This window comes from Sciurus carolinensis, chromosome 3 (genome assembly GCF_902686445.1).
Source record: "Sciurus carolinensis chromosome 3, mSciCar1.2, whole genome shotgun sequence".
Lineage (NCBI taxonomy): Eukaryota > Metazoa > Chordata > Mammalia > Rodentia > Sciuridae > Sciurus > Sciurus carolinensis.
In genome coordinates this window covers 176,316,121-176,337,077 of record NC_062215.1, presented here as the reverse complement: position 1 = coordinate 176,337,077, position 20,957 = coordinate 176,316,121, and the positions used below count along the sequence as shown (strand labels likewise).

Below are 20,957 nucleotides of genomic sequence, written 5' to 3'. Positions count from 1 at the left end.
ACAGTTCCCAAAACACATTTGTTAAATAATCTTTGATTTTCCGCATGACTTATACTGACACTTACTACATTCTAATTTCTTAGAAATAGTAAGAGAGATTTCTGGATGATACAATTACTTACTCTGTTGATTAAAAGTTCACCACGTTTTGGTAACTAGTAACAAGTCATCCTCCCTATTCATTTACTCAGCTTTTCTAGCCCAGATAAGTCTCTAAGAAATCTAGGGAACTGTTTAAGAAAAAATTCAAAAAAAAAATACATATGTACATATATTTTATATATATATACACACACAAACAACTAAAGAACAGAACCAAACTAGTATACTGAACTACACAAAAATTAGCTTCTGGGGCTAGGGCTGTAGTTTAGTGAGAAAGCACTTGCCTAGAATGCATGAGACCCTGGGTTTGGTCCCCAGCAGTACAAAAAAAAAAAATCTTAGCTTCTGTCTTTAAACAATAAATGTAATTTAAAAATTCAAAAAACCTACAGGGCACAGCTATGCCAATAGAAATATAAGGAGCTCACATACATACTATAAAGCAACAAGAAAAAGACCCAAAAAGAAAAATTGGCAGATAAGAAGAAAAAGATTAACAGAAATACAATCAATGAACAAATATCTAAAAAGCTTTTCACTGCTATGGGCAAAAGAAATGAAAACTACAGAAATTTTTTCCAAATTTGAAGGGAAGACTTTCAATAAACATATTTAATCTTAGAACAACAGAATAATGTTTAGTGTATACCATCACTCGAATTAAAAGGAGGAAAATACATATATATGTTTGCTTGCAACAGTATAGAAGAGCTGGGTACAAAGAACCATAACCCAGTGATTCTACTACTATAACACGTAAGAATGATCACTGCAGAGTTTCAGGCTGTATCTCACCATAGAGCACTTCCTTAACAAGCACAAGGCCCTGGGTTTGATTCCCAGAACCAGATAGGAAGGTGAGGGAAGCACCAGGTATGGCAGCGCACACCTGTATTTCTAGCAAACCAGGAGGCTGAAACAGGAGGATCCCACATTCAAAGCCGGTCTCGGCAACTTAGCAAGACCCTGTTTCAAAATAAAAAACAAAAAGGGCTAGAAATGTAGTTCAGTGTACCACTGGGTTCAAGCCCCAGTACAACAACAACAACAAAAAAAAAAAAAGGGAAGAAAAAGAAGAATGTTCACTGTAGCATAAGCTACAGTAGCAATAGCAACTAAAAACAACCTAAATATCCAAAAAGCATGGACGGAAAAGAATTGTGAACATTTCTCACAGCAAAGAATGTACTATAAAGCAGAGATGAACAATCTAGACCTACATGTATCAACACTGATAAATCTAAAAATCAATGTTGAAAAAGAAAACCTACACAATAAACGTGTGCTACCATCAATGTATAATGTGTAACCCTATAAAATGAAAATGTTTTTATGGCAAATGGATAAATATGTAATTAAAATATAAAAACATGAATAAGAAAAACCAATTCATGGTAACCTCTGGGAAGGAAGGGAGGTACACTCTAGGAGGTTTCAACTATATGAGAAAACTTATTTCTTAAAACCAACAAAAAGGACAAAGTTGGACGTGGCGGCTCACTCCAGCAACTTGAGTGGTTAAGGCAAGAGGATGATGAGTTCAAGGCCAGACTCAGCAAATTAGCAAGACCCTATCTCAAAATAAAAAATAAAAAGAGGTTGGGTGCAGTGGCAAGAAATTTCAGCAATCACTGGAGACCTTCTTTCCAGTGTATAGCATAAAAACTGTTTTGTCAATGAAAACATCTGTTATGATCCTAGAACATAATGTGTTTTATGAATAAAGATGGAACTAGCCTGACTTAGAAGAAGGTATAAATAGCACAAAATGTGTTTATAAACTTTGGTGCTAAAAAAAAAAAAAAAAAAAAAAAAAAAATCACTAAAGATGACTATCACATCTTTCTCAGATCTTAACACAATTCTAGTAGAGATCTGTTTTAATAAGCTGCTCCTTCCTGATAGAACGGCTTCATCCATGCAAAACATGGCATGAGTTAGAGAAGAAAATACCCAGGATTATCACAAAACATAATGATGAGAATGTTCTGCAAGTAAGATAGCAGTGACAGTTGTATAACTCAGTGATATACCAAAAGTCACTGGTTCGTAAATTTCTAAAAGCATAAAAGCTATAGCGAGTGAATTAACTCATTAAAATTATTTTTTTAAAGTCATAAAGATTTTCATTTAAACTGGTACTCCAGCATTCCCACAAAACTCATTTCTCCATTGCAGTAAAATCATAAGCTTCTTGAAATCACATATTTATCTTTGCACAGGACATAATGCACTATGAATAGGGACAACACAAAATTTGTTACTTTTCAGCACCTGAAGTTTTTCTTTCTCACAGTACCATGAAAAAAGGTGACAGAAGAGTTTTAGCTGCACTTTGAAATGAAGAGCATTTTTCTCTAATAGGCCAGGCAAGGTGGCACATGCCTATAATCCCAGGGGCTTAGGAGGCTGAGGCAGGAGGACCATGAATTCAAGGCCAGCCTCAGCAACAGCAAGGCACTACGCAACTCAGTACACCTTCTCTCTAAATAAAATACAAAACAGGGTGGGGATGTCACTCAGTGGTCCAGTGCCCCTGAGTTCCATCCTTGGTGCCAAAAAAAAAAAAAAAAAAAGAATGCAATGGTTGAGAATTCAGGTTGGCAATGACTTATGAAAAACTATGCTATTTTGCAAGTATGAACTTCTTCTCCTTACCCCTCTAAAAATAATACTCTTCTCTACTTGAATAAGTTATAAGGGATAGTTCTCATTGTCTTTAAGGATCAAGAAGCATTTCTCATCTCTACATAATACTCCACAGCTTCAGATGCTAAAGCAAAACTAGGCAATTCAAATGCATCCACATACCAAGAAACAATAAGAAGGAAACAGACCCAAGAAGACTCGAGATAATCCTTGGGACCAAAGTAGTATCTTCCTAGTTTCACGACCTAACAGGAAGGAACAAAGGTCTGACCCGAGACTCAGAGCTAGGCACAAACCTGTTCTTCTTCTGTAAAGGGTACCAGAGCCAATGGTGGCAGGGGCTCCTCCTGTAGGATAGGCAGGAATTCTTTATCCAAAAGGTCTGAAGGTATCTGTACAACAAACACATGATCATGAGATTAATGCTATTCCTCCAACTGAAAGAAGATAAAACCAAAAAAAAAAAAAACACTCTGCAACTATTATTATTATAAACTTAAAATTTATTCAGTCACAATAAACTTCTGTTAATTATGCGGTACTTCAAAGAGTCAAATATTGACAAATAGGGCTAAGGGTTTAGCTCAAGAGTAAAGTGCTCACCTAGAACACACAAGACTCTGGCATTCAATCCCCAATCCATATCTATACAAATTAAAAACCCCAGTCACACTCCCTCTCCTCCCATGAGACAACCACTTTTGGATTTGGCATTAACTCTCGTATTCCAGAGTACACAGTGGAGGAGTAAAAATCTCCACTTTTAACTCAAAGCAGATGGTAAGGAGAGTTTCATAAGCAACTCTATCTGTCCTTAGCAACATTAAAATTTAAGAATCTCCATCCATTAATAAAAGAAAAATAAAGTATACTGAAAAAAACAGATAACAGTATTTCTTTGTGTTAAGTCTACACTATTTCAGCTTAATCACTTGTAAGTGACAAAAATACAGTGTTAAATTTCAAGATTTCTCTCCACTAAAAATATATATTTAACTCAGAAAGGGAAAGGATAGGAACACTGCTCCTCCTCTTGCTCCTTGCTTCTAACTGTAAAGGAAAAGAAGTGTAATATAGAGAAGGGAGAAATTCTTCATTTCTCAGCCATCAAACTAGGACAAAAATAGAGAAGAAAGGGAAATTAAAAAGAAATTAGCTAGAAAAGGCATGGAAACGGCCTAGCATGTGCACGGACCCGGGTTCGAGTCCCCGGCGCCCGCGAGATGAACCGATAAGACGAAAAGGCATGGAGCTCCTGCTGTCTCCTGCTGTGTGCTTCTGTAAGGACACTGAAACATCATCTTCTCTAAAAAGAAGAGAGTCACCACTATTAATATTATCGGTTTTCAATGCAGGAAAAAGGTAAGATGGAGGAAAAAAGTATAGGTCAATGCACGAACAGAATATATATTTTTCATATATCAATACATTGCTGTACAAGTCTCATTCACAATTTTATACTCTTCCTACTTTCTTACCTTGTTGTCTTTAAGAAAAAGTGCTAACATTTCTTCTCTGCCATAGCGATAATCTGCTAATTTATACTTCGGCAATGCTGGAGAAAGAGGAGGGGATGTAATACTCCCACCACTGGATAGAGCTCGGAGCCTAGAATAGGAAAAACAGAATACAAAATGAAATGGCAAATATTTTGGCACTGCGGAGTTTGTACATTATATAATACACTGTAAAAAAAATTCATTTTAGTTCCTGAGAACAGAAAGAAACCTTGTTATCTTAAGGTACCAAAGATTTGACCTTGACTACTACGTGCTGTCACAGCAGAGAGAGAGCAGTTCAGTAAGTGGTAACTCAATAGGCACTCCCTATGGAAATTCCCTAACTTAAAAGGTGTCATGGTATGTTCCTTAGAAGTTTGGGAGTTAGGAAAGGGGACATTTTATCAAATTCTAAAAAAATGAGGTACCACTTTTTATCCACTAGATTCATAAAAATTACTAAGTCTAGCAATACCAGTTGTTGGTAAGGATATAAAACAAAGAAAACTCTCAAGCAGTGCTGAAGATCATTGAAACAAGGAATCACTAATAATTACTAATTATTTAACGCCTATTAAAAACAGCTAATCATTAATAGTTAAAATATTTAATAAAGCATGTGACATAACAGCAAAATACAAAGGCTTACAATAAAGATAACTTTTGTATAAAATGTATATACCCAATATAGGTTTACACTGTTTACAGACATACAAAATACGGTAAAAGCACAGAAACATGGAATTGTCAAAAACAACAGGAAAAGTTTATATCTGCAAAGGAAAGGAGCGTATAAAGGGAGCCCTAGTTGTACCTGTAATAGCCTATTTTCTCAATTTGGTGACAAGTACATGGAAGTTTATAATTGTATATACCTGTGATATTTCACAGTATATTTTAATAAAGGCAATTACTACATTAATTGCTAAGAACAAAAATTAAAAATACACTCCAAGCTGACATTGCCTCTAAGGAACAGAAATGGGGAAGAAGGAACTGTTTTGATTTTTAATAATGCTTTTATGAAAAAAAAAAAACAAAAAAAAACAAAACTCAGCAAAAAAATGGCAAAAGCCAGATCCTACTGCAGCACTGTGTCAAAGAGCATGTGGGAAAACTAATATTAGAAGCAGCTAACAATCTTGGGACTACCCAAAATTCTATAAAGGTGATAGATGTGTGTGTGTGTGTGGGGGGGGGAGGTGGACAAAGTACCTTAAGTGGGTTAGCCAAAGGGGAAATTCAACAAAAGCAATATAACTTACAAATTGTTACGCTTTATTCACGAAAGCAAAAGAAGGGAGTGATCTACTGAATTATTACACTTTAGAAGCCAGTATGAAGGCCAGGTAAAGCACAGTAAATATTTGCATATTATTCAAAAGTGGCAAGAAAAAAAATATATGACTACTAATATAAAAATATATTTCCACATAGAAAATCCTAAAAAAAGAAAAAAAAAAAAAAAAAGGTGAGACTAAAGGGGTTTTTTCCAATGTTTCTATTTTTTTGTTCTACTTAAAAAAAAAAATCTTGATACCACCTTCTGTTAATATTTTAGTTCTTTTAAAGATAGGGACTTTTTTAGAAGTCTGGTTTTGCTGATTTCTCCCATGATGTAGTTTTAAATGTTTCTCTATCCTCTGCATCTCATATAAATTGGCAGCTGGGTATAGAGACTTGACAAATGTGGTTTCTACTTTTTTGGCAATACTTCCTATGTGGTGGTGTATTATTCCATCAGGAGACATGCAGTGCCTGGTTGTTTGTGTGATGCTAGCAGTCACTGAGGGTTGATGCATAGATCCCTAACTTTACCAAGGTTGTTGTGAAGTGATTCTATTCTATACTTCCTTCTTTATTTGCTGGAGTATTTCTGCAAAGAGCAAGTTCCCTCTTATACTATTTGGTCTAGTTATCCAACGGTATAGTTTATATAAGGAAGGAAGGAAAACAAACCTTTATTAATTCCTTTTTGTTTTCAAAATAATGGCTTGGTTTACTAGCATTCTCCAACAATAACAAAATACTTTTTATTAATATATTTCATTTGCTGCAATTACTCTTAACAATGTTCAAATTGCCTCATCTTTGACCAGTGGCAACTCTAAATTTATTCCTGGGTCCTTCTAACTTGACTCCAGTAGCCTGCAACAGTGTCTGCTCTATCTGGTATGTCAAAATATTCTGGCTTATCTTGTGTTATTTCTTGCCTTAGAACTGGGATCAACCATTTCTTCAAGGATTTTTGTCTCTATTTAATAGAAAGGCTGCAATCTGGGTGCTAAGGATGTTCATTATTACTGGATTGGTCTTTTTTTTCCTTTGAAATTATTTTTGGGCTTAGAGCTCATTTAGCCCAACCCCCATAAGACAGGTCAAACCACCAGGTAAGAAAACAATATGCCCTCAAAAGAGCCATCAGAGCTCCACAACGTTGGGCTGTCCCCTGAAAATGCAGAAGTAACATCCCCTGAAAACTGAAGCTGGAAATTTTATACATACATTTGCCTATGTGATCTCATTTAAGTTTCATAACCTCAAAAAAACAGATATGAAAAATGAAGCTGAGGGGTTACACTGCTGGCCCATAGTCACTGTCAGGACAAGGATCAAGCCCAGGTTTTCATGGCAAAAAGGGCACAATCTTTTTAATCATGAGGTCTGTAAAGTGTTTAAAAATAGCTACAGTTTATTTACCAATCTTAAAATATCCATATATTTTTACTAGATTTTAAAGTATCTTCCTTATACCAGGCTAACATGCTTCCCCACAGCTTCTACCACTGAGGGCACAACTAAGCCCTCTTCCAAGTGAAAATCATACCAGTCCTGGCAAACTGTCTCACCAGAGACTCCCCCTGGTGGCTTAACATCTCTAATTTCTTCAAATGCTCCTCACAGAAAGGTTCCAATTCCATTTACCACCCTATCCTTCCAATGGACCCTGGACACTTGAACAATTCATAAAGGTTCCAGCTCTACTGAGAGTAATGTGATTGAGAAATCCTCCAGCTGCTGAGGAGAGACTGAGAAAGGCGACAATGATTCAAATTAAGAGGGTCCCTTGTGTTAGAAGAAAGACTGCACTGACTCGGTCATCAACAAGTTCTGAGTCCTCATGCAATATACAAATTCTTAGAAAAACTGAAACATATCTGGGTTATGTCCCTCCCTAAAAATCCATCAGCAGTCTGTCTCCTCCACACAACCCTCTCTTCTAAAACTCCAACTCCTCTCTACATGCTTCCCATTTCTAAACACATCTAACAGTGATGTTTAATGCAGCATCCCACTTCTAGCTCTTCACCTCTCCTCTTCATTCCACAAGTATCCCCACTTCCTTACTTCCCATTCAAAACCCAGTGCCAGCTGGCTTCTTTTATCACTCCACTGGTCTACAAAGTTCATCAACATTGCCAAAAGCAAAGAAAATTGTCTATCCTCAAGAACTTCACCTTCTTGGCCTATACTGAGATCTGTTACGGGAGGCCCTGTCCTACCTCAGGTAGTAACTGATAGGTGCCGCAGCAGAATTCCTAATACCCCCATACCTGCCCCATCTACACTTGCTAAGTGTCATTCAAAATCCAAACTTCAGCTTATAAAAGCAATGTGGAATGTCAATATAGATGTGTGAACGTTTGGGAGTCAAAAAGCTTTTCTGTGTAAGTTCATGATTCTTAAGTCCAGCTCTGACCTCTCCTGCAGAGGCAGGTCTTCGTATAGAACTGTGGAGAGCCCATCAGGGTCAATATGCCCAAACCTTACTCAGTTCATTTATCCCAACCTCCATTTCCTGAGGCAGACAAGAATGCTACCTAATCAGCACTAAATAATAGTCTGGGGTTTATCTTTTACTCCCCTCACCTTCTACTATCTTCTATACCACATACACATCTTAATAAATCCTAAGTCTCTCAAGTCATATATTTTGTTTTGTTTTGTTTTCTAAGTTGAGAATTGAATCCAGGGATGCTAAACCCCTAAGCCACATTCCCAGCCCATTTTGTTTTTTATTTTGAGACAGGGTCTAGCTAAGTTGCTGAAGCTGGCCTCAAACTTGTGAAGAACCTGCCTCAGTCTCCCGGATTACAGGTGTGTACCCCTGCACCTGGCTTCTTGATCCAATAACTTCATTCTAATTCATACTTTTATTTTTATAACAGCATCCTAAATTACATAATTAGTCTTATTTCATTCTGCACATTATAAAAAGTTTTATTTCAAAAGCAAATCTGAGTAAAACTCTCTCCAGTTCTTTATTGGCACACAATAATCAAACAAAACCTTAAGATTCTTAAAAGGGTCACCTCCGACCTCATTTCTCTCACATTTCATGTTATAGTAAAATCTAATATAGTAGAGTTCCTCTTAAATCTACACTTTCCTGCCACCTTGTCCTTACACATGCCTTTTCTGCTGTCAAGAATACTCTTCCTAAACATTTTCACCAATGGAGGAGAGAGGGATTCTAGGGAGAAGAAAAGTGCAAAGAACAGGGAAGAAAAGGCAGGCTAAATGAGGAGACAAGAGTTGGAATGATAGTCAAGAAAGAAAGCGGAGAGGCTGAGATCTAGACAGACACAGAATACAGCAGGCACTTGATAAAGTCTTCTGAAATTAAATCTTAGTATTCTCTTCTAAAATATACCTTTAGATATAATTAACTACCCCTATAGTTTACTACTTCTTATAGCCTTCTGAAAACTGGAAATTTTAACACATTCCATCCTCCAGAACTACTCCATTTTTCCACAATTACACAGATTTTGAATAGTAAGCTAACCATCTCAGTTTGCATTCTCCCCGCCACCCCAACCCTCTGTTCCCAAAAAGACATAAATACTTACATTCAACAAACATTTAAGTGTCTACCTCTGGGGTACACTAAGCTAAACAATGGGTTTAGCAGAATTCAGAAATACAATGTCTCTCTTAATGGAATTAGTGCTATCTGAGGCAAACATAGAAAGAGATAAACCACAAAATGGTAACTATTTTTTTTTTTTTTTTTTAAATCTAAACAAAGTGTTCTGGGGCAGAAAACTACCTCCCTCTTTTGCAAGGCAAGACCTGGGAAGACATCCTTAAGACCAATGGAGAAAGGAGACAAAGGAAACCCTGAAGAAATTTCCTTGGCTCCTTCCCCATAAAACCAGGTCTACAATTTCTCTCCCTATAATAAAGTTCTCATCTAAACTTATCTGAGTGGATTTTTTTTTGATCATCACAAAATTCTATAAATTCCCAAATAAAACAAATAAAGCTGTATGTTTTATAAATGTCTCAAAGTATTCATTTGCCAAGAAAAAAAATAATGGGATTCAAATCAACATGTTACCAAAAGCTCTTTGGGTGGTAGGATTAAGGGAAACTTAAATTTTTAATTTTTCTTTCAGTAATATTGTTTCCTCCAGGTTTTCTGAAATGGGTCTGTTTATTTTGTTACAGGGACCAACAACAAAAAATTCCCAAAGACCTAAACCAAAGGGATTTAGGACCAAAACTTATCAAGATAGTACCAAGTGTTTTGTCAAGGGTGAAGTAAATTCACAGGGGATGGGAATTGAATTCATCAACCTGCCCATATATCATCCCAAAACCTTAAAAATGAAAACTTTTGATTTAATAATGCCACTTTCAAGGAATTAATCCAAAGAAAATGATCAGCAATACAAACAAAACCATTCAAGAAAAAAATATATACATATCACTTACAATAGCAAAACATTTAAAACAACTTTACTTTGCAATAATTTACTCATTCATTTAACAAACATTTATTGAGTGCCTAACTATGTGCCAGACACTGGAGATACAGCAATGAACAAGCTATACAAAAATCCAGACCAAGTACCTGCCCTCAATGGAGCTCACAGTCTAGTGAGGGTTGGAGCATGGAATATAAAAAACAAAGAAAATAAATGCATAAAATATTTGGCATGTTACACTCTGATACAGACCATGAATAAGACAGGGAGGGAGGCAGAGACGGGGGTGAGTTGTAGAGATGGGTCAGGAAGGTTTAAGGTAGTAGAATTTGAGGAAAGGCTTTGAAAAAATGACTCCTATTTTATACCTAGAAATGATTAAGTTCTCCATTAAATCTATCACACCCTTTTAAACTGCTTTGGTGATTCTGTGATATAGCTCTTTACTTTAAATATAATCTAAGACCTAATGATTCTGTCGTGGTCTAAGTTTCTTAAGAGTCCAAGTCTACAGGGTGTGATCCATCCCCATCGCAATCTTCAATGCTCTCCCATCTTCACAACTGCCCCCCAAGAATGAATAAATCTCTTCATTTTGTGCATGTATTATTAAACATTATGTTTTACGTTATTCATTTAAAAAATGATTACCTTAGCAATGAGATCATCACTAAATGATTCTGTATGGTTCAGTTACACTGACTCAATGTAATAACTCTAACCCTTGATTCTCAAGTACTTTGAAAACAGCTCCTTACCTCATGTTTCATAATGAACATGTTACATGCAGAAAAATATGGTAGCAGTCATACTGTAGCTTTCTAGCTCAGGGCTACTTGAGTTATTTAAGGGACTCATTTATTTCCTTTTGATAGACGGTATAAATAAGAAGTGCCTACTCAGACCTCAATTCTTCAGTTTCACAGCATTTCATGTGACTGAGAGAAGGCTCCTAAATTCTAATGCTTATCAGGTAACAGAGGTAACAATTAGATAAAGCTACTACTTAAGGATTTAAAGAACTGGCAATTTCCCTCTGCTAAAGTTCCCTCAATTAAAATTTTTGTATGAAACATTGGGCTGATCAAACTAAACACCATCAAACGAAACTCAGAATACCAATGTAAAGGAAGATGTGTAAGATGCTACTGACAGACTGGGTCATGACACACTAAGATGACTGGTTGGGAACGTATGGCGAAGGTTATAAGCCAGCAAATTTTTCCTTTTTCTTTCTTTTTTTTTTTTTCCTTTGCCCCCCCCACTCCCATTTTTTCTATAATGGGCCAAAGAGAAAATAGTTAAGTTTTGCAAACCAGATGGCCTCTGATTTAACTATTCAACCTTGTCCAAGTAGCATAACAGTAGTCAGATAATATGGAAACAAATAGGTACAGCTGTCCTCCAATACACCTTTATTTACAAAAACTTTATTTACAGGTCACAATTTGCCAACCCCCAATATAAGACATTAAGCTAAATATGAATTAACTCTACAGTATCACCAGTTTTGTTCCTCCTTTGTTCCAGTTAAATTTCTAGTGTTGCTTTTTTGTTACGTATTAACAGTGAGTTTTTTTTTAAGTTTCTTAAACTACCTAATAGTTTTAATTATGTTTTTACAAAGAAAAAGACATGAAGGTATATAAATACAAAAGAAGCAAATTACAAATTCTAAATAATGACAGAAGAGCTACACACAAAATGCTTTACAAAGTGAACTATAGTAATTTAATTCACTTGGTAAAAGAAGTTAATGAGGTATGAATAAAGATTTAGCTATAAGAATGTTCCTTAAAAATATTTTTAAGAATAATGAAAAACTGAGACTAGCCTTTATATGCTATCTGGAGGACTAGTTAAATAAATAAATAATAGTACATCCATACAATGCAACTATTTAATAGAATAGGAAATATTTATTGATAAAAAAGATGCTTTGGATTTAGTGATTTTTTTTTTAAAGTTACAAAATTTAATGCACAGTTATGATCCCATTTCTGTAAAAATAAATGTACACATATACAAATAAGATACATAAAACCACCTGGAAAGATACACCAAGATATTTACAGTGGTTACCCATGTATGGTAAAATTATGGTGATTATACCTTCTTCTGAATTACTTATAATTTCTAATTTTTCTAGAAACATGATCTAATAATAAGAAAATTAGTTTTAAAATATAAAATAATCACTAAAAACAGGTACAATATTAAGTCAACATTTTCAAAATAAACTCTCCAAGTATAGGAGTTCCATCAGTTCTCAGGACTTCAAATAGTGATTTCTCCTCAGTCTCCAAATGCTAGCTATAAAGGTTAAGAAAATCTAGGAATTACATATAAAAAGAAATGTATACAACAGGGCAAGTCCTCAAATAGAGAGCTACTACAGGATCTGCATTACTTATCAAACCACTAGCACCTGAATAATCAAGGATGTTTAAGACACTACTCCAATTTATCTACTTTAGACACTGCCTCTGACATTACCAAAGGGGTTATTCGAGGTATGAATAGAAAAAGTAACTATCATTATTCACGCCACTGAAGAGAGGATCTTCAATCACCAACTTTTGGGGAAAAGGAAGAGGGGGGGAAAGTCACACTACAATGTGATGGATCTCAAAATTCCATGAGAATTCCATATTCGGGGTCCAAACACATCTGTAAGAGACTCAAAGGTCAATTAATTGTTATTATGGAAAATGCTAACTTAATCCTAGATGGGCTACTGCTAATAGCCAGTATATTTCTGGACCACCTGCCTAGCCCATCAATAAAACAAAATTCAAATAATATTTCCCTACAAAATGATTTTTCAAATGCTTCTATGAATAGCAATCAAAACATTGTAGCAGAAAACATACATATTAAAATGTTACAATTATATAAAATTTAATATGCACAAAAAAATGTACCTAGATAAGGGCTCAAACAAAAAAACAATTTTCTAGGGTGGTGGAGCTAAAGAGAGTTTTAATTTCATTACCGTTAGTTACATAACCAGACCAAGAAAAACATTCCAATGAAGTATAGAATGCAGTCATTTACCAAATATAATTTATTACTAGTTTTCAACTAGGCACATGAAGCAAAGTCTCAAAAACATGTACATGTAAACACCACCCAGTACCTGATCAGATACCTTCTATTGCATTAGTCATACAATATCAAAAAGGATGAGACTTTGAAAACTCACCATTCAGGCCCAAAGTTCAGAGTCTGCGTCTCCGCTGCCATTCTTCTCCGTATTTTTACAAAGAGTTTTATGTGGGAAGAAACCTGTTAAAGAGAAGAATATCTCCACAAATCAGGCAAGATTAAATGCAGAATTCTCCAGGTCAGAAAGCACAGCTAAGAGTTCTTTGCTTATGTTCCTCTCAACAGAAGTAACAAGAAATTACATTTTTTAAATTCCTATTTATAACAGTATGCAGGCAAAATGAAATGAATAAATCCACCCTTTCCCTTCAAATCATCATCATCTTATGTTTATCTGGGAAAGGGAGGACGGCATAAGTTTAGACTTCTAAGACAGAAGCAGACTATGCAGAGCATTTGCGGCAAGTTAAAGGATTTTCTCCTTTAGTTTTTATTACTTCCTTGCAAAGGCTTCCCCATCACCATGAGGGACAACAAAGATTACTAAAATAAGGACCCTCCTCACCTACCTCACAGCCATCTGCCACACCTATTCCCCAATATCTACTCAGCACTTTACACTTAAGTGATGCTTTAAAAAATCACCTTGGATCATCAAGTTAAAATAATAAGCTAATAAATCTCATGAGTGAAATTTCAAAACCAACTGTAAAGCCAGGCACTGTGGCACACATCTGTATTCCCAGCTTCTCAGGAGACTGAGGCAAAGGGGTCAGGATTTCAAGGCCATCCTGAGCAATTTATCAAGACCCCATCAGGCAAGGGGATCCCACAATGTTAAGAGATTAGAGCTTAGAAAATGGATAATTAAAGCTATAAAAAATTGTAAATATAGTCATGCATGGAGGCACATTCCTATAATCCCAGTAACTCAGGCGGCTAAAGAGGGAGGATCACAAGTTCAAAGCCAGCCTCACAACGTAGCAAGGCCTTAAGCAACTTAGCAAGACCCTGGGCTTGGAATGTGGCTCAGTGGTTAAACACTGCTGGGTTTCAATTCCTGGTACCAAAAAAAAGGTAAATATACCATAAAATATTATTAAAATACATACTTTCTTTTATATTTTAATTTTACTGAAGTTAGAATGCATCTTAACTAAAAGTTATAACTGCCATTGGCTGTGTGGCAATTGTGCCAGTTGTCTGCACACAGGCTTATTTTTAGTTCAACTGCTGCTTAAAAAGTCTTCAAAATGATTACAAGATGATTCTGCACTGAAATAAAACTTACTGTATATTACAAAGGAAACAAAACAACTGTGGGATATCGTGAAGTAACTATCCACAGTTGGAGGAATAATTCCAAGTGCTTCACAGGACATAAGAAAGAAAACAAAACACAAGCTGCTCATGCACTTACTCTGCAAACCATATGGTCACGTGAAGTTACCCTGAAGTATTCAAAAGGGTTAAAAATTTACTATGCACAGTGGTAAGCATTTGTAGTACCACCTCTCAGGTGGCTGAACCAGGAGACAGCCTGACCCTAAGAGTTAGGGGCCAGCCCGAGCAACATAGTGAGATACCGACCTCTTAGAAATGAAATAAATAAATAAGTTAAAAATCAAACCACTTATAATGCTTTTAAGAGATTCACAATCATCAAATCACTGAATTTAAAATTGATAAGAAAATACTAGAGCACTCCCTTAAGAACTGCTGCATTGTCGATACTTTGAAAGACACTACTGCACTGGTGAGAAGAAGAAAGGAGGGAGACTTCCACAATTACTAGCTGAAAAGTGATCTGTAAGAGTCAGACTTGCTGAAAACCATCTTCACCAATTTATTTCACTTTTACTTTGCTATTATAATATAGGCATAAGTGATATATAATAAAAACCTACAGTATTTGCTAAATCTAATAACTTTTTCCAGAAATGCAAAATAAATTAAAAAATAAAAATTTTAGCAATTAAGAAAAGTTTGTTTAAAGTTTACTTGACAGTATAATCTCTAAGAGCCTCGCAACTGATTCAATTGAAATTATGGTACATCTCAACTGAAACAATCCAGTAAAATACCCACTGTTAAAACAAGTATCCTGCTTACCAAACTTATGACCTACTTACCATAAATCAATTCAGTATGATTTTTCTATGGACCTACTTAGCTACTAAATAGTGCTGTAGAGACTATATCAACCAAGATTTTTTTTAATAATGCAAAACTTGAAGGAACTTTTCCACCATTTTAAACTCGACCTAGCCAAAGGTTTTTAACCTAAAGGACTTCTGATCATTGGAAAATGGTTCTGAATTCATAAACAAAGTCAGGGTATGAACCAGACTGAAACTTGTGAAGTGATTAGATTCCAATTAAAAGTCAATATTGGAAAAAAAAAAAAAGTCAATATTGGGGGCTGGGGTTGTGGCTCAGTGGTAGAGTGCTTGCCTAGCACTTGTGAGGCACTGGGTTCAATTCTCAGCACTACATAAAAAAATAAAGATATCATGCCCATGTACAACTAAAAATAATTTTAAATATAGTATTAAATATTTTTTTAAATATCAAAATATTAAAATCATGCTTCGTGATTTTTTTTCCTTTTTAACTTACTACAAGGCCATCACACATGGTCAGAGTTTGTGTAACTATAAAACTCTGGGGGTACCATTAACACAAATGATACAAATGAGTCCCTGGAATTGTGTAGTGTACACTTGCCCAAACACAGGCAGCAGTCTTGAACTATAAGAAAAGCCCTGGAACAATGTGCAAGGAAATCCTGTTCCAATTAACTTTATTATCCATCTTATACACAAATCTTTAGGTACTGCAAAACTACCATAATGCACATTAAAAAGCTCATTCGTTTTTTTAAATACCTTATGCCGGGAACCCAACTGCCATTTACAACATTTCCCTAAGAAAATTATTTCTATTGTAAATTTCTAAAGAACTCTTCAGAACTTAATAGTAAGCCAAGTGATTTAATTATCAAAGACCAACACTGCCCTGAATAAGTGCTCTGTTCATTCTCCTTTATGAATTAAAGCAGGAAATCTAAGAGGTATGGCTGTTGAAGACCTTTAACTTAAGCTCTAAGTACTGTACTCTGAATTCTGAGTTCCCCATCCAGGACTGTTCCTTCCCAAACAATTTAAATGAGCCCAGATATTTACTGGAGAGAATGTCTTACACAATGTCTCTTAATTATAAATTAGGTTGGAAAGGAAACTGCACATTATTTCTAAATACTATCTTCTAAAGTGAAAAAAAAAAGAAGAAGAAACATAAATAGTCTTTTCTAAGGATGTTAGTGAGGTATTGAAAGGAGAACAGGCTTCACCACCTCTCCAAATGTTTTCAGTTCAAACTCCTAAAAAGTCTTGTGGTTTTCAGCTCTAGATTTACAGAACAATTCAGGACTGTGAACCAGTATTCTGGTACTCTACCACACTACTCTACCTCTCTAGACTGTATTCTCAAAAAATTACTTCCTCCTCCTTCCTCCATGACTAACACTAGCCTGATATTTTTTATCTTTATTTCCTTTCCAATACATTGACATTCCCAAATTTTCACTTTTCCTCTTTTTTCATGTTCCTCAGAGTACCTATGGTTCATTTAACTATAAACTCTGTTCAGATACTATCTTGAACTTTTCTGCTCTACAGTGGTGAGCTGTATTAACCTAAGGGTAGAAGCCACAAACTTGTGGAGTGGCAAAGAGGACACACAGGGAGCGGGAAGGTCATTATAACAAAAGCAATGAAAACTCTCCCACAAATTTCTAAATAGCCCATTGACAGGGGTAGATCCCCACCCATGTCCTAAAAATTACAAAAGAAAGTTACACTGAGTCCCAAAAGAGAAGCACCCAAGAACCCTTGGAATGCAGGAAACACCTATGAACCTTTGAAATGCAAAACAAGCGTTTATAGCCTGTAACCCCACTACTCAGGAGGATGAGGCAGGAAGATCTCAAGTTGGAAGCCAGCTTGGGCAATTTAGTGAGACCTTTCAAAATGACAGAACATTCCAGGGTTAATACCTGCTACGGCGCTAAGAAAAAAAAAAAAACAGAAAAGAAAGAAAATATGCATTCGTGAGCAACCCAGTCCTTGTCCTTAGCCTGAGCTGTTGCTTGACCCATGCTCTTGCCTGCAAAAAGTAACATGAAGGCAAAACCAAGGACACCTATGCAAAATTGTATAACTCTGCCCTGACTTCACCTCCAGTCCTACCCCTAGCAACTGTCCATAATAAAATAAATACCCCACACCAAGGGGTTACTGTCTTTGCCTCTGAAAATGGCCCACAATATCCTTGGAATGTATAGTCCTTGCTTTACCCCAAAGTTTCTCATTGTCCAGAGGGCCAGTACCCTCCCTTGAATGTGTATTCCTTACTTTATTTACCCTAAAAAAGACATCTCTCCCTGAGATAGTCCCCGTTCTTTTTTTTAATATATTTAAAATTTTTACAGACTGCATTTTGATTCATTATACACAAACTCTTCATTTCTGTGGTTGTGCTTGATGCAGATTCATACCATTTGTGTAATCATACATGTACATAGGGTAATGATGTCTGTCTCATTCCACTATCTTTCATACCCCTGCCCCCTCCTCCCTCTCATTACCCTCTAGGTAATCTAAAGTTCCTCCATTATTCTTTTATCGCCCACCCACCCACCCCCATTATGTATTATCCACTTATCAGGGAAAACATTTGGCCTTTTTGGGGGATTGGCTTATTTCACTTAGCATGATAGTCTCCAATTCCATCCATTTATCTGCAAATGCCATAATATTATTCTCCTTTATGGCTGAATAATATTCCAATGTGTATATATACCACAGTTTCTTTATCCATTCATCTCTTGAAGGGCATCTAGGTTGGTTTCACAATCTAGCTATTGTGAATTGAGCTGCTATAACCATTGATGTGGCTGCATTACTGTAGTATGCGAATTTTAAGTCCTTTGGATATAAACCGAGGAATAGGATAACTGGGTCAAAAGGTACGTCCATTCCAAGTTTTCTGAGGAATTTCCATACTGATCCCCAGAGTGGCTGCACAAATTTGCAACTCCACCAGCAATGTACAAGTGTGCCTTTCTCACCACATCCATGCCAACATCTACTATCACTTGTGTTCTTGATAATAGCCATACTAATTGGAGTAAGATGAAATCTCAAAGAGTTGTTTTAATTTGCATTTCTCTAATTACTAGAGATGCTGAACACTTTTTCATATATTTGTTAATTGTCTGTATATCTTCTTCTGCAACGTGTCTGTCCAGTTCCCAATTCTCTCTTGAATGTGTATCTGGTTAAATAAATCTGTGTCTGACTAGCACATGCTGAAATTATTTTTCATCACATATGTCAAGGACTTCCCCAGGTCCTGAGTTAGGTCCTTATTCTGGGAATTCCCAAGTGACACCACTGTTTTCACAGTTTACTGATCAGTCAGGCTTCAAATGACCAGTCTTCTGAAACTCCCTCCTCTCTTCTAGCCCTCATATGCAGTCATTCTGCCTCAAATTTGGTTAATTCCTAAAGATTCTTCTTACATTCTTCTTTTGTTATAGTCCAAACCCTTTTAACTCACATCTGAATTATTACAATAAAACTTCTAATTTGTTTCCCAGACTAAGCCTCAAGATCAATTTCCCTAAAGCACCACTGCGGACACAACATACACTTTATTTTTCACTTATTTATTTGGGGGGGTTTGGAGGGGGTTACCAGGGATTGAACCCAGGGGTTCTTAACGACTGAGCCACATCCTCAGTCCTTTTTATGTTTTATTTTGAGACAGGGTCTTGCTAAAATTACTAAGGCCTCTCTAAGTTACCGAGATTGCCCTTGAACTGGCAATCCTCCTACCTCAGCCTTCCCAGCTGCTGGGGATTACAGGTGTGTGCTACCATGCCCAACTTCACAGTGTTTTTAAAGAGTATAGGGCTGAGCATGGTGAGATTTCTGTCTCAAAATAAAAAATTAAAAATTAAAAGGGCTAGGGATGTGGCTCAGTGGCAAAGCCTCCTGGGTTCAATACCCAGTAGCAAAAAATACATACACACATACATACATCATATATACATACATACATAGAATGTATGATCAAAACTCCTAGTATTTCAGGTTCTTTTTTTTTTTTTGCGGTGCTGGGGATTGAACCAAGGGCCTTGTACTTGCGAGGTAAGCACTCTACCAACTGAGCAACATCCCCAGCGCGTATTTCAGGTTCTTGACAACACATGCCTATCCAACTCAATCCACTATTATTTTATCACTCAACTGAAAATCAAATAAGAACTTTCTGATATCCACTGCATTTAACTTGTTTTTTGGTTGTACTCATGTCATTCCCTTTCCACAGAAGTCAATTCACCCTCCCTTAGAATGGCCTGTACGAAATCAAGGATCCATTTAAACTACCTACTCCATAAAATATTTCTCAAAGTAGAAAAAGCACTGCTGCCTCTGGAAAAGAGTGTCTAAAACAAAGGATTCAGAAACAGAAGGGAATCTGTAAGATTTAATACTTGGGGTGAGGAATTTTTCATATCTGTATTAAAAAGCCTAAGAGGAAGCAGAAAATAGAAACTAATTTTGGAGGAAGAACTTTGAATATGGTTTTGGAAAAAATAAATGTAAGGTGCCTAACAAGATGTCCAAAAGACCTTGAACTGGAGCTGAGTCCGGATAGGGAGACACATATTTGGCAATGAATCCAGAAAGCTACAACCAAAAACTCAATGAGGTTACCTCAAAGCAAAAATCAAGAAGATACCAACACAAGGGACAAGAACAAAACTTCAGCAAACAATGTGCAGAAGAATACAAGAAAGAGAAAGGCATATAGTTAGACGTTTCCAGTTCAAACTTTTGACTTAAACTCAACTTCACTGACTCTAGCCTTCTTCACTGAAGGTACCCTGGATATACTGTTTTCACTATACCTACAACACAACAAATATTAACCTCCAAAAAGTTAATGATCACTCTCACCTCCCTCTATTCCCAACTCCCAAGGTAACATGTTAACAGTCTAGAAAGTGTCCCTCCATGATTCTACTCACATTCAAACATGCATTCACATATACATGGAAGGGCAATTAGCCATCTACTTTTACAAAACTAGAATGATACTACCTACTTTTTTCAGAAACATGCATTTCTCTCAGTATATTTGCAAGGAATAACCCCTAGTAAATAGATATAGAACTAAGCCACAGATTTTGAACGTTATATAACGTTCTACAGAAATGGATACTTTCCAATTTCTTGCCATTATGAACAATGCTATAATAAAACAATCTTTTATATTTATGCTTTCACTATTGGACAGATTTCCAAAACTCAGTTTACTCAAAATACACAGTATGATTTCTTTAAAGAAAATTATTCAAAGTTCACGATAGTTCAACATAATACACACTATTCATTTAATACCGTACTTTAAGTTGCACACTGTTATTTTTGTGATGGAATTTTGGGGGAGATGGGCAGTGTTGGAGATGAAACGGAGGGCTTCACACATTCGAGGCAAACACTACCACTGAGCTACACTTCTCAGACTCATACTATTATTTTTATTAAACTTTTCACTTACATATATCTTGACAAACAGCTAGATTTTAAGTTTTTAAAAGACAGGACTCCGTTCTATACTCGTGCTTTGACTCATTCAGAATGAAAACAGTAGTTAAATATAGTAACCATTAAAATATATGCTAAATTGGACACAGCTACTCCAGAGGCTGAAGCAGGAAGAGCCCAAATTTGAGAACAGCCTGGGCCTCAACTTAGGGAGACTCTGTCTCAAAATGAAAAGGGCTGGGACTGTAGTTCAGTGTAGCACG

At 36.1% G+C, this 20,957-nt stretch overlaps 1 protein-coding gene across 4 annotated transcripts in view; it reads right to left on the bottom strand.

Moving 5' to 3' along the window:
• Gigyf2 (GRB10 interacting GYF protein 2) overlaps nt 1–20,957 on the bottom strand; it is a 120,425-nt gene that overhangs the window by 81,246 nt on the left and 18,222 nt on the right. For all 4 annotated transcript variants that reach the window (XM_047543342.1, XM_047543340.1, XM_047543341.1 and 1 more), the window contains 3 exons: nt 13,173–13,255; nt 4,233–4,362; nt 3,051–3,146 (listed from right to left, as the gene is read on the bottom strand). In XM_047543342.1, coding sequence (XP_047399298.1) covers nt 3,051–3,146; nt 4,233–4,362; nt 13,173–13,213 — 267 coding nt within the window. In that variant the 5' untranslated portion in view covers nt 13,214–13,255. The remainder of the gene's footprint in view (nt 1–3,050; nt 3,147–4,232; nt 4,363–13,172; nt 13,256–20,957) is intronic.